Here is a 15,038-nt window from a genome sequence, read left to right as displayed (position 1 = left end):
GTCTGCCCTTTCATGAGGCTACATTTTCTTACTATTGCTGTTCTAAATTTATTTTTTAAAAAACTATTTAGACCCTGCAAGATGGGCAGCTAGTCTCTCAAAGCCTTTTATAAAAGTTTCATTGAGGTTGAGCCCAGCAATCTCTGAATTGAGTCATTATATGACTTCAGTTAAGATCATCCCAATGTGAAACTAAATATGATGCCATCATAATTCTCTCAAATTATAATGTCTATGAATCTGGATTATATAATGTGGACCTGACAATACCAGCAAGCAATGTCTTGATATTTTTAACCTACATGGTCAGTCTAACCATGGTCATAAAATTGACTTTCTATTATCTGGAAAGAAGGAAGATGGAAAAATTAGCAAGGAAAAAAGACCTCACCATGTGCCAGAAGAATCCACGCTACTGCCCAGAGAACACCCTCAGATGACTCAGAAAAAATCTCATAAGAAGTTTTAATACCAAGATTTCTACGTTCTGGATGGGGGTGGGAGTTCTCCATTATGCAGACAACCTGCCCTCTTGGAAAATGGGGGCTGAAAGAGCCTGTCTTCATTTTCAAGTATTTCCCTAAGAGTTCTTTCCTTTATCTGTATCCTTATTTTTAACTTTCCATTTTCCCTTTGACCGCTGTTTCACCCCATGCTCTTGTGGGCAGAATCTCTAATATAAGCAAATAAACAACAAAACAAACAAGTAGCACCTCTTTAAGCCCCATATTCTCTAAGTAGCAACCCAGTTTTTCCTGGTATTTCTCTAGCCCAGAAGGATCCCAAATCCTTCAAAGCAGTCACTGTGCTACTAGTATGTTTCATACCTGTGCTCTCAAAGGAGAGAAATTGAATGAGAAGAAAAAAAATGTTCCCCAAATATGTCTCTTTCTCATTCTTGTCATTTCTCAGATTAGGAAACACTTAAAACTAATTAGTAAGCTTTGCTTTGAGAATGCAAGAGACCCTTTCAGAGGCCTCTCTTACTGAAGCAGTTGATTATAACCCTACGTTCTTTTTTTAATTCCAGTTTTATTGAGATATAATTGAAAAGCATTGTGTAAGTTTCAGGTGTATAGCATAATGATTTGACTTAAATGCATCATGAAATGATTACCACAGTAAGTTTGGTGAACATCAACCATCTCACACAGATATAAAATTAAAGAAATAGAAATATATTTTCTTTCTGACAAGAACTCTTAGGATTTACTTTTTTAACAACTTTCATATATAACTACAGCAGGGTTAATTATATTTATCATATTGTACATTACATCCCTAGTACATATTTATCTTATAACTAGGAGCTTATACTTTTTGATCACCTCATCCAATTCCCCCCAACCCCCTTCCTCCCTCTCTGGTAATGACAAATCTGATCTCTTTTCTTATGAATTTGTTTGTTTTTGAAGTATAATTGACCTACAATACCATGTTAGTTCATGGTACACAACATAGTAATTTGATGTTTCTGTACATTTCAAAATGATCACCATAATAAGTCTAGTTACCATTTGTCACTATACAAAGACATTACATAATTATTGGCTATATTCCCCACACTGTACATTTCACACCCATGACTCATTTATTTTGTAACTGAAAGTCTGTACCTCTTAATCTCTCACCTATTTCTTTCCTCCCTCTACTCCCATCCCCTCTGGCAACCACCTGTTTGTTCTCTGTATCTATGAGTCTGTTTCTCTTTTGTTATGTTTATTCATTTGTTGTGTTTTTTAGATTCCACATATAAGTGAAATCATATGGTCTTTGTCTTTCTCTGTCTCACTTATTTCACTTAGCATAATACCCTCTAGGTCCATCCATGTCTTTGCAAATGGCAAGATTCCATTCTTTTTTTTTTTTTTTTTGCAGTACGCGGGCCTCTCACTGTTGTGGCCTCTCCCGTTGCGGAGCACAGGCTCCGGACGCACAGACTCAGCGGCCATGGCTCACAGGCCCAGCCGCTTCGCGGCATGTGGGATCTTCCCGGACCGGGGCACGAACCCGTGTCCCCTGCATGGGCAGGCGGACTCTCAACCACTGCGCCACCAGGGAAGTCCTCTCCTTATTTCTTTTTAACTACTCACTTCTTACTTCATGGGACTAAGACTATTATTTTTGTCCTATTAAATTAAGAGTTTGTAGTTTAGACGTACTGGTTCTCTGTAATGGACATTCTGGTTGCTTCTTCAACACCTCTCCCCCTCCTTTCGGCAAGTATCCTGACTTTCAGATATATATCCTCTGCCTCAAATCGAATATGCTTCCAGGAAAGCAGATGGCCCCCACTTGTAAGGGTGGGACACTTGGATCAGGCCTAAACTAACCCACAGACCCTTGCTGAAGTTTCTGGTTCATAGGTTGAAAAGTCACACAATACAGATAAATGTGGCCTGAGTGTGAAAGCTTCACTTCTCTTCTAAGTGCACTTCTGGAAGGGACCCCAACCGCATCGCTGGATTTAATAGCTCAGGAAGCTGTAGCCATCCTGGGCTCACATGGGGCAGCCTGCTGTAGAATGCTTATGCCAGAGAGAGCAGAAATGAGATGCAAAGAATCAGGACCTTTCATGACAACTCTGAGTCACTAAATTAAACCAGCTGAAATCTACTGTGCTTCTGGTAGTGAAGTCAGTCAGTACTTTAGTGTTTAAGCCAGTTTGAGCTGTGTTTTCTGTTATCTGCAACCAGATGCATCTTAAGAGATCCACTGCACATTTTATAAGGAAGGGAATGCCTGTTTTTCAATCAAATTACATTCATAGAGTGCTAAAACAACATATACAAGTTTTGAATATTTTTTGCTGTCATATTTAGTAGTGTTACCATACTAAGAACTGCTATTTGGCTTCAGGTTGTTTTGTAAGAAATGTGGCAAGCTGTGTAAGTCAGTTTATTCTGTAATTACAGGGAGGCATCAGTATGCTGTAATTGCCATTCTACAGAAGGCAATTAGTATGGGGTTAGTACCAGATGAACAAGAAAAATAACATTCAGCAAATAAAACATACAGCAAAACAATGTATTTAATAGTGCACTGGTTTTATTGATGGCAGAAGAAAAAATTCTTTCACTTGTAAAAGGTATTTGCTTAATTTATTGTATTGTTTCCCCCATTCTTTACGTGGGTTGAATTTTTGCCCCTAAAATCTGTCTTTTAGTTCTCCAAATAATAATATCCACCATGGCTCCATCTTATTCTGAAGGGCAAGTAGGAGGTCTATCAACAGGTTTTGACCAGGATGTTTCAGTCAACAGCTCCTTTCTTCACAAAGACTCTATTTAAAAAGAGAGGAAGAAAGTGAAACTGGACCCTCAAATTGACTTTTCCATACGCAAGATACACTGCTGAAACTTACCTGTAAATGTGAAGCGTTTGTGTAAGTATCAATAGATCACAAGTAGAGCAAATTGGACACTGTTAATTCATAAACATACTGATTTATAAATAAACTGATTTATAATTTCTATAAATCAGTATGTAAACAAAAAGCAAAATATTTTAAATAATTTTTTCTTCTAGAAATTCTTAAAGTACATCTCTGTCACTGTTAGTCTCTCTATTGCTAGCATGTGCACTTCAGGAATTCGGATTAACTGAGTAGAGTTTAACAGAGGATGACCTAAAAAAGATGCAGTCTGCCAATGCACTTCTACCCCCATTCTACTCACCTCCATTTCCCCTTTGAACACCTTTGAGCTGGTTTAGTCTCACAAGTAATTTACTTGAGTCTGTCGCCTCCCCCTGCCTGCCCCCCACCTTTATCAGATACCACTCTAGTAGAAACACTCTGGGTGGTGACAACAGAAAAGGCTGAGAGAGGTGGTGAGGGAAGCCTTGTTTGCTTCAGTCCTATTTCAGTCTCATGGATGAAAGAATGGTTGGGCAGGGATGGGTAGCATTCCCACGGCTGCATTCAAACAGCGCAGAAGTCTTCTGAGGTAAATAGTCTCCTGATTAGAAAATAAAGAGCTTTGGGTACTATTATCCTCACACGATGCCTATCCAGCTGGCATCACGGGGTCCTGTAATAATAGCTATCTTCATGGCAATCACTTCCCTGACCTTGATTTGAAAAATTTTGCAAAAAGATGCTGATCTAGATTGCCAAAAAAAAAAAAAAAAAAAAGCCATTTAAAAATCCATCTTTTACCAGCTACAAATGGTGCTAAAACCTGGACCTTACAAAATAAACAAAGTCATGGTATTTATATAGTAGTCTATGCTTAGCTATTGGTTTCAAGGTTTCTGGTTAATATGCAAAACTGTGAAGGCTACTCTTTCATGAAACAAATAAGAAACTAGAAATAAAATTAAAAGTGAGTCACCATTTATTAAACCACTTTGCATACTTAGCCTTAACCTCCATGGCACTAGGGAGCTTCCTGCTGATGTGTGTGACAAGGTCTTTCTACACAGGTCTGCCATTTCTCTCCTTTTACAGCAGGACACGAGGCTGTAACTCTTTGACCGGACCAGTGCAATAGCTTCTTAGATTCTTTCCCTCCTGGTGTTGTAATCCATCCTACATCCAACAGCAATATTTATTTCTTTTTTTTTTTTAATTGAGGTATTGTTTACAATGTTGTGTTAGTTTCAAGTGTACAGCAAAGTGCATCAACCATATGTATACATATATCTCCTCTTTTCTGGACTTCCTTCCCATTTAGGTCACCACAGAGCATTGAGTAGAGTTCCCTGTGCTATATAGTAGGTTCTCATTAGTTCTCTATTTTATACCTAGTAGTATATATATGTCATAACAGCAATATTTCTTAAGCTTAATTTTAATCATATAATTCTTATTCAGAAGTTCATGATAGCACCGAACACATCAAAGTCAAACTCTTAACGTGTCTAAAGCCGTACTCTTCTGCCACCACCAATAACTGGTATCTAATTCCTAGGACTCCAATAATGTCAGAGACCTCTCCAAATGCACATAGTTCTGGTCATTTTCATTGATTAAATAACTATGTATACTTTCTCTATCCATATATGCTCTTATCTCTAAGTTGTCTGTAACAATGACGAGCCCAGGAACTAGAGGTTTTGGGCCCTCTCTCCCCTCAGGGGGTGAATCTGACTTGCCAGCACTCTCTCAGACCTAGGCCTATTTCCCACATTGCCCCCAGAGACCTCCTCCTCCACTGAGCCCTAACTCCCAGCTATCTCTTGCTTTTGCTAAGCACTGATGTTGTCCTTAGTACCAGGCTCAAGCAGAATCTAATTCCCTTTCCACTTTGGGGGAAGTATATGAGTATGTAGGGGTGGGCGGTGGTGGCGATGGTATAGAAGGCTTGTAAAAAACCTTCTTAGGATAATCAAAGAATGTAAATTACACATCAACAACTTTAAATCTTGGATTTAATACATTGATTTAAAAAACACTTACTTCGCAGCTACTATGGGTCATTCATCACCTAGCAAAGTACCCAAAACATAAAGATTATGACTACGAAATTATGTTCTTTAGAACTGATAAAAGAAAGTGTCTTAAGTGTTTCTTACTATCTTGAATAATTTTAAATAACAAAATCTTACAAAAATTTCAGCATATATTAGAATTCATGCTTATATTTGCTGGAAGTCAAATGGCTGGATACAGTGTATATCTTCTTTTTAAATGTTTAAGTTAAATGGAAACCAGGAATGAGGAAATAAAAACAAAATACACTACCAAATGTAAAATAGACAGCTAGTAGGAAGCACAGGGAGATCAGCTCCATGCTTTGTGACCACCTAGAGGGGTGGGTGGGATAGGAAGGGTGGGAGGGAGACGCAAGAGGGAGGGGATATGGGGATACATGTATGCATGTGGCTGATTCACTTTGTTGTACAACAGAAACTAACACAGTATCGTGAAGCAATTATACTCCAATAAAGATGTATTAAAAATAATAAAAAAATAAAAGGCCTATGCTAAAAACCTTTCATTTAAAATTATATCTTAAGAAAAAAAAGTAATAAATATATCAACTTAAAAAAAAAGAAAATAATATATTCAGTTGTGTGACAAAAGCAAAAAGTATAATTCTTATTGCTGAACCTCCCATTCAAAGATAGTATATTTAATTCTACTTCATAATTTTTCATAACATATGTTTGAACTAAGTACAAAAATGAATAAATAAGTTTTCTCAACCAAGATCACATGTGTCTTACTAATTAATTTTTAGAGTAAATTTTGCAGTGAGGTTTTTCTAGTGATACCATAATGGGACTGTCCCCCACCAAAATTAATTTTCTTACTGTGAGGATTTCCATGTCAACAGTATAATCCAAAGCAAGCATCTGGGAAAGATGGAAGTTTTAGCTCAGGGAACATAGCGAACCACTTAGATTGTAACGTTTTAGTTGATTAGGAACAATTTGCACTGTACAAGATTGTAACGTTTTAGTTCATTAGGAACAATTTGCACTGTACAGTTTGATACGAATAAGCTACAATTACCCCAGGGCTATGGTTTATAATTTACTTTTAAGCAGTGTACTCTTTTTCAAAGGAAATTTTTGATGGAACTCTAATGTATAAAACATATGAAAGACACTAAAGAAGAGGCCAGAGGACTGAGAGTTCTACCCATTGGCTACCCATTGGCTACTCACGCCCACCATCTTCTCTCTACTTCTAGCCCTCCCTTCAACAGCCCTAAGGCACCCTTGAAGAGCCCTAGAGTCCTGCATCCACTGTCCTAGAGCAATCAGAGGGTTGAGAACCTTTGGCTTCATTTTAAAACCTGTTTTAAACAATTTAGAAGACCCTGGAAAGCTAACAGGGAATTCTGTTTTCATTTACCTTAAATAAGATTTAATTATAAGCACACTGAGCTTATTTTAAAAGTGGATGTTCAACCGTGCACAATGTAAAGTTGCTGAAGTCCTTACGTATACTTTGATTCTGCTTTGGTCAATTCTTGCATGCTACAGAAAAATGCCCAAAGTCAAGAAGTAGCTCTTCTGTGATACTGTGGGCAAAAGGTCACGTTTGTTTACTTGACAGCCTTGTATTAAGTGCAAAGAGAAACCAACGATAAGAGGAAAAAGGTGCTATACTGGCTTACTCGGGTAAATCAGAAGTCAAATAGCATCAGGCTTCTGCTCCAGGCACACTATTACATAAGGAGCAAAGGGCTAGAAAATACAGGAAAACATTTCTTCATTTAGGATGACAGAACTAATTTTTAACCAATGAAAGAGCTTTGGGGAAGCTGCAGGAGATATAAGGCTCTGGAACATTGCTGTCCAGAAATATAATGTGAGGCATACGTAATTCTTACTTTTCTAGTAGCCACATTAAAAAGTAAAAATAAACAGGTGAAATTATTGTAATAACTTTTTATTTAACCCAATCTATTAAAATATTATCATTTTGATATATAAATAATAAAAATTATTGAGTTTTTTTTCAAACTAAGTCTGAAATCTGGTATGCATTTTTTATTTATAGCACATCTCAATGCAGGCTAGCTGCATTTCAAGTGCTAAACAGTCTTGGCTGGTTTGAGAGTCACACAGTAGGGGACAAATACAATGTGGATAACAGCATTATCAGAATGAACAGCTGAAATAAGGAATTGGGAACAATTTCTTAAAAATTCTCAATAGTCTTGCTACTAAGAAGAGACTAAGAAAAAAGATATAAAGTCTAAAATAGTCTTATGTGATGTATAACAAAAGCTGTAACGGGAAAACTCTAATTATTAAAAAAAAAAATTCAAAAACACTGGCATAAGGAAAAAATAGAAATGTTACCAAAGATGGTGAAAGTATTTCTTTCTAAAAACATATTAAGAAGTAAGGTCTTTGTTCATCAAAATGAGAATGTCTTAGATTGGTCCTATAATTTGCTGACTTTGTTATATTTCTCTTCCTTCCTACTGAAGATGATTTTCAGATACCACCTCTCTTTCTGAAACTCTAAGATGAAAGTTTCTGTACTGACACCATAAGGCCCCAAAATTACATCTCAATAAGCAGTCATGTTGTCTTCATCCAATTCCTGAAGATATATATGAAACATTTCCTCTTTCTTAAAAAGGACTGAAATCAATTAAACAAAAAATAAACTCAATTACCCAGGTTGATAATTATTTAGTCCTTTGTTTTCTTTCATCTTCTTCCTGCTTTCAAACCTATAGTCATTTCACTGATTGTCATCACCTCCAATAGAAAAGAGTAGGTATAGAGAAAAAAGGGGATTAGGGATAGCATTTGCAGGGAAAGGTTTGGAGAAAAAGTAGTTTGTAACTATGGTATTATCTTAAATACTTTATAATTGAAAGTAGTTTTAAAACATTAGTTTTCTTCTATTACAGGCAAACCCCAGAGATACTGAGGGCTCAGTTCCAGACCACCACAATAAAGTAAATATCGCAATAAAATAATCACCTTAAGTTTTTGGTTTCTCAGTGCATATAAAAGTTATATTTACACTATACTGTTGTCTATTGAGTGTGCAATAGCATTATGTCTAAAAAGCGATGTACATGCCTTAATTAAAAATACTTTACTGCTAAAAAGTGCTAACCATCATCTGAGCCTTCAGTGAGTCATAATCATTTTGCAATAGTAACATCAAAGACCACTGACTACAGATCACCATAACAAATATAATAATAATAATAAGTTTGAAATATTGTGAGGATTACCAAAATGTGACACAGAGACAGAAAAGTGAGCAAATGCTGTTAGAAAAATGGCACTGATAGAATTGCTTGATGCTGGGTTGCCAGAAACTTCCAATTTGTAAAAAATGCAATATCTGTGAAGTGCAATACAATGAAGCACAATAAAATGAGGTAGGTCTATATGTTATTATGAAATATTATATATATATAATATTTATATATTATTATATATAATAATATATTATATATAACTGGACTTATATATTTAACATGATAGTATCTTTCTTTACATGGAAAGCTCCTCACAATGTCAACTTTACCTTCTCACATTAGGTCCGAGCCCGGGGAGGTTGGTAGAACTGCTGGGTTGGCCGAGTGGATCGTCTTGGTTGGCCATCACCTCCTCTACGGAATTCAAGAGTTTGGTCATAGGTGGCTTCTTCTTCCTATTTGCAAAGAGTAGTGATTTAACATGTTCAAAACAGTTCCAAGTTTCCTACATTAAATACATTTTATGGTCCCCATTTTGATATACCCTCTTAGAAGCTGCCCTGGGATTCACATCTGTCAATTTTTATAATAGTAGGCGGCAGGGGAAAGAAAAAAAAAGGCAAGGACATTGTTAAAACTCTTTTGGTCCTTGTTAATAGTAGGATGAAATTTATAGTAGTAACATTAGAATCAAATTTAATTCTAGAAAAGGAAACTATTTCCACATAATATTATGGTTATCTCCTCAAATGACTTGACACAATGTGGTGAAAACACAGAAAAGCGAGCAACGTAATACAATTTTAATTGAATATTTGGGCTTCTAAATATTTCCAGGTATTTATCATGGAAAGGGGTTTTAGTAAGATATGGAAAAGGGATTGAGGAGCCAGAGAATGTTCACCAGCTGTTTGTCCTCATCTGATGAAATCTCCAACATCGTTAAGAACCTTACATCTAGAGACAGGAAAAAAATAATGGATTGGAATGAGGAGAGAAATACAATTTCCATATAAAGAAAGCTTCATGCAAGACACAGCAATCGCCACAGTAAGAAGCAAACTGTTTTCTTCTCATATTCTTTCTTACTAAGGGGGTAGAACCAGCAACTCAAGGAATGGCATGGATAAATTAGTATAAGCAGAATAAACAGCAGAAAGAGTATAGTTAATTACAATATTTGAAAAGGACTTAGAAGCAACAGAAATGTAGCCAAAAGCCACACTGGTTTCTTACTGAGTGCTGCCACCCTGTTATTTTAGTGTTTTAAATTAATGCAGCTGTGAAGTATGTTCCCTTCATAGAAAAAAATTGGCTCTCATTTTTGTTTATGAAAGAAACAGTATCTATTTCAAAAGCAGAGTTTAAATTCCAGCTGAATTATCAGAGCACAATAATTTGCATGATTTAGGAAATTTATCCTATTTCTTCCTATTCCTCCTTAATCGTTGAATCTTCTGTCCCAAAAGATTGCTTTCCTTTGACCCTAAAAGCAAATGGAGTTATATGAAAGACTGAGTTCTATTCTTTAATTTTTACAGATCAACTATTGCAATTTTACTTGATGCAAGTAGAAAGATGCTATGATAATTTGATCAAATCCTATTATTTAGAAATGATATTTAATATTTGGCACGAACATATCACTCATTAATAGGCATTCTCCACGGTATTCTTAAGAACCGTTATCTCCATTTTATATAAAGGACACTGAAGTCCAGGAAAGCTTTGTGACTTTGCCCTAATGCTTCAAAGATAAATCTGAGTTTTGATTCAGACACTGCTATTTAAATCCTTACGTCTCAGTCTGCATGTACAAGAAATAAACTAATTGCCCAAAATTAATGATCACCCTTAAGGGGCCATCATCACCTAAATAAGAGAATAGAGAAATCTGACAATACATCTGTCATAACTCAATAACAACATTTTAGAGACAAACTTCCAGATTAGTTCTCCTTTCTCTATGCCCCTTTCATTAATAATCAATCTCAAAATGGTTAGAAGTATCAGATATTATGTCTATAATTCAGTAAAGCAATCAAGATGCAGGAAGAAAAATTAAAGTACTCAGAAAAGAAGAGAAATATTTTTTTATTAATATGGTCACTGCTCTGAATGATTATTGTCAAATCTTATAGCTAAATTTGAAAAGAAACTATTTTTATGATATATGACATTTGCAACTGTGCATATTAACTGAGAAGGATAAAAATGTGTTTGCTGCTGTAGAAGGTGAAGTAATTATTCTAGGAATTAGAATGGAATATTATTATTCTCCACACCCAGCTGCAAAACTGGTTAGAGGACATCTAAAAACCTATATACTTTATCAATAAAATATAGTATTAAAGGTAGGACCCTACATTTACTGAGTGAGTGACCTGGATTTATATAATAAATATGCCATTGCTATTTGAAAAACTATCTCTATTGTTTAAAAGAATCTCAGACTATACTAACCATAACCGATTAAATGGTTTTATAGAGATGACCAACCATGAGATTTCTTTGACATTATTTGATGTCTTCACAATCATTTTATACAAAATGGAAGCAAAAAATAAAAATAATTCTGACAGCTTGGTTTTCAGTTGTCAAAGGCACAATCTTGCTCTTTTAACTTTGAAATATTCTTCCCACAGAGTAGTCGGGGGCAAACCTGGTTACCCACAAAAATCACTTCATACAGTTTAGAGCTAGTAATTTTTAGCACTGAATGAGCACCCCTTTCCATATAACACACAGCTCAATTTAATAGAGCAGTTTATTTGGAGTCATCTTTGAATGAAATTTATACCTTTATCTTCTTCCTTTAGTTTCACTACTCTGTAACAGCTTTAGAACTAAAAAAAAAATTAATTTCACAGTTCATGAACATTTAAAAAAAAATCTGACAGTATTTTGAGCTGGCACAGTCCTGGAAGGCTATCTGGTCTGTCCCCTTAGATTTGACAGATGAGGAATCTCTAAACCCAGAGAGGTGATTTTCCCAAGTCACAGAGCTCACTAGAGGAAGAGTCCAGACCAGGGCCATTTTGTTTCTAACTCAGACAAGGTTCTTTAAAAGATTGGTGATAACGTTCACAAAAATGGAACTGACCAATGCCACCTTCAACAAAGCTTTTGAGATTTAGAACCATTTTATTGGGACTCAGATTTTTGCTCACCATGCTATCAGATTTACCTGGTTTTAAAATACCAAATAAATAATATTCAAAATGTGCCCTCTTTTTATGCCAATATTTAGTAGTTTATTACTCCTTTTAATGAAAAGATACATATTCAATAATCATTGTGACACCAAACATGAATGAAGTGATATGTTGAAAGGAAAAAAAGAGTCACAGCACCAATGCAAAAAGGAGATACACAACTTCACCTATAAAACACATTTGATGGGTCACAACTACACCCTTCCTGCATATCATTTTTAGTCTCTCGATAGCACAAACTACATCTTGAGTGAGAATACAGACAAATACACTATTTCCTCATTTATAAATGAGCTGTTGGAAAAGCTCATTGTAAATCAGTTACTTCGAACCTGGAACATACTTCAGTAGGAGGTGTGAAACACATTTAAATACAGGTCAGGTTCTCTGTTCCACAAATAAAGGTGATGTGCAGATAAGCATATAAACCACCACTCTAAAGAAGGTGGTGGATCTGGTGGTTCTCAACTGGGAGTGATTTCCCTACCCCACAGTGTGGGGGCAGGGGAGGTAGCCAATGTCTGGAGACATTTTTGGTTATTACAAGCTGAAGGAGTAGGTGGGGGGAGTTGCTACTACATCCAGTAGGTAGAGGCCAAGGATGCTCTCTAGGCAAATGGAGGAGGAGGAAACTTCCTATTCCTAAGTGCCAGGACAGCCTGGAAAATAATTCTGAAATTCAGGAAGTTTGGGTTTGCCACCCTTTCCCTTTTCCTTTTCGGATATTTCTTCTGCCTCTGTCTCTAATGCCTAAAAGCTGCGTTTATGGAACTTCTGTGGGGAGGTCTCTATTCGCTGACAACACTATGTTTTCCTCTGCTTCAGCAACATGTTCATACTTACTTAACTTACTGAATTGCCTCATCTTACATTACCATTTCTTCAGCATTTTTGCACAGCAATGACTTTGTAAGGAGAAAACGATTATTGATTACTGGTGGGAGTAGGGAACAGGGATGGCAATTCTCTTCACAAAAAACTTGGAAAAACTAACTGATATTGTCACCTCTAATAGCTACTTTGTGTGAAATTTAATAAAAATTTTTCTAGTCAGTTCCTTTTAACAATTTGCACAGTAGTCACAAAAACACAAGCCAGCATACAAAATGTATACAACGTACCCTCAACAATAATCCTTGAACTCTGAATATTTTGAACACTGAAATCTTAATGAGTACATATCTCCTTGAGTGATTCACATATGAACTACTTATGAATTTCCAGACCACCTTTGCCTGTCTGGTTAACTTGTGTAGTCAGTTTATAGAAATAGCAACTAATTTTAATATAAAACCTAAGCAAACAATAATTTTAAAGACAAACCTGCTTTCCCAAAATATCATGTAATAAAGGCAAAATAGGGACAGTAAAAAGATCATTGGTTGCCAAGGGTTAGGGGGGATGGAGGGATGAATACGCAAAACACAGGAAGATTTTTAGGGCTGTGAAACTATCCTGTATGATACTATTATGGTAGATACATGTCCCAATACATTTGTCCAAATCCAATGCACACCATGAGTGAACCCTAAGGTAAACTATGGGCTCTGGAAAATAATGATGAGTTAATATAGGTCTATCAATTGTAACATATGTACAACGGATAGATGGTGGGGGATGTTGATAAACGGGAGAAGCTATGCATGTGTGGGGGCGAAGAGTATGTGGGAAATCCCATACCCCTCTCAGTTTTGCTGTGAATCTAAAACTCCTCTATAAAATAAAGTCTAAAACAAACAAACAAAAAAACAGGCTGTAAAGTAGGCCACATCAGTGGGATACTTTGCGCCTCATATATTGCTGATGTGGTAGATATTTGATGAAATATTTGTTGACCTGCCTTATTAAAATGGCACATCTTGATCCATTCAGAGTCTTCCTGTGGTTATCTATAACTAAAATATGAGAATTAAATTTCTTTCACCCTTGGGATGCCATCAGCATTAATTAATGTATGAAAACCACTTTGAAGATTATTGAGCTCTCTGAATTGGCTCTTGGTTGTATATATAATTTTGATTATACCTTGGATATTCATAACATTTCCTCTTGGTTTCCACTGGAAAACTCTGACCTTTGATTTTACTTTTTAGTCCAAGTAATGAAATAAAGTACCTCTGCCCCATTCAAAAACAAAAACAAAAATTCATGTAATGGATTCCAATAGTAGAACTTAAAATATTTTAAGTAATCTATTTTAGATCAATTATACTAATATTCTATTATATTAGAGCAACTGAAAATTGGATAGTAATAAAGTAATTGAAGATTATGGATAACAGCTGTGCCTACAGGAGTCAAGTATTATGATTAACACTGACCTTAGTTTACCAATTATTCTTGTTTAAAAATATATTCCAATTCCATATTTACAACTCCACCACAAAATAAACTGGGTCTGTCTGTGGTAGCCTGGAACCACAGACTACAAAACAGATAGTTTCTGTAAAGAACAGTTAGTCCAAAAAACTAAGAAGCTATAATTTGCTCAGGTAATTAGTACCATAACCTGAGTTAGTAGGTCTTCTGATTCATAGTCCTGTCTGCCCTTCACACTATGCTTCCAAGTAATGAGGACAAGAAATACAGACACAGTGAATGCCAGAATTGGAAGAGGATTTGGGGATAATCTAATTGAGCAAATTTAAATTTTAAAAATCATCATCTATTTTTGGGGTAAATGTGACACTCTTCTTTCAAATGAAATTTTATACAGAATTCCAATATAAAATAGATGGGCTCAGGTTACAGTGGGTGTTTTTACATACAGTATCCCCTTGGCTTTCTCTTCTTTAGTTCTTCCAAGTTCTGTAACCCCTAAAGCACAAAAACTAAAACCCAACCTGGTTCAACCTCTGTTGTACACTAGGAACCAGCTAGGTTGAGTGGCTTGATTAATATAAGAAAATGAACTGCTGAAAGAACAGGAACGGGAACACAGGCCCCTGACTCAGTTCAGAGACCGTTGTCTTTGCGTTTTATCACAGGGAAAATCTAAACCCTGCTTTTGACTTCTATGAATTAAATTTCTCATTTGACAATACAAACTCACCTTCTATACCTAAATGGGGAAAAATAAAAATCTCAGCCTTCATTAAACATAAGCAAAATAAGCAAATTTTATGCTAATAAACTAATTTATCTGTTTTTGAAACTTTGAGTGAAATAAGATACCATTTTAGAATAAAGTGTAATG

At 35.7% G+C, this 15,038-nt stretch overlaps 1 protein-coding gene across 1 annotated transcript in view; it reads right to left on the bottom strand.

The window, feature by feature from the left end:
* Positions 1 to 3,028: 3,028 nt before the first annotated feature.
* Positions 3,029 to 15,038, bottom strand: part of TDRD3 (tudor domain containing 3) — a 203,135-nt gene continuing 191,125 nt past the window's right edge. Inside the window, exons 13-14 of the mRNA XM_030830358.3 lie at positions 8,957 to 9,082; positions 3,029 to 3,283 (exon numbers count right to left, since the gene is read on the bottom strand). Of these exons, the coding sequence (XP_030686218.1) occupies positions 8,966 to 9,082 (117 nt within the window). The 3' untranslated portion in view covers positions 3,029 to 3,283; positions 8,957 to 8,965. The remainder of the gene's footprint in view (positions 3,284 to 8,956; positions 9,083 to 15,038) is intronic.

This window comes from Globicephala melas, chromosome 18 (genome assembly GCF_963455315.2).
Source record: "Globicephala melas chromosome 18, mGloMel1.2, whole genome shotgun sequence".
In the NCBI taxonomy this organism is placed as follows: domain Eukaryota; kingdom Metazoa; phylum Chordata; class Mammalia; order Artiodactyla; family Delphinidae; genus Globicephala; species Globicephala melas.
The sequence above is the reverse complement of the archived record's forward strand: the minus strand, read 5'-3'. Positions and strand labels throughout refer to the sequence as shown.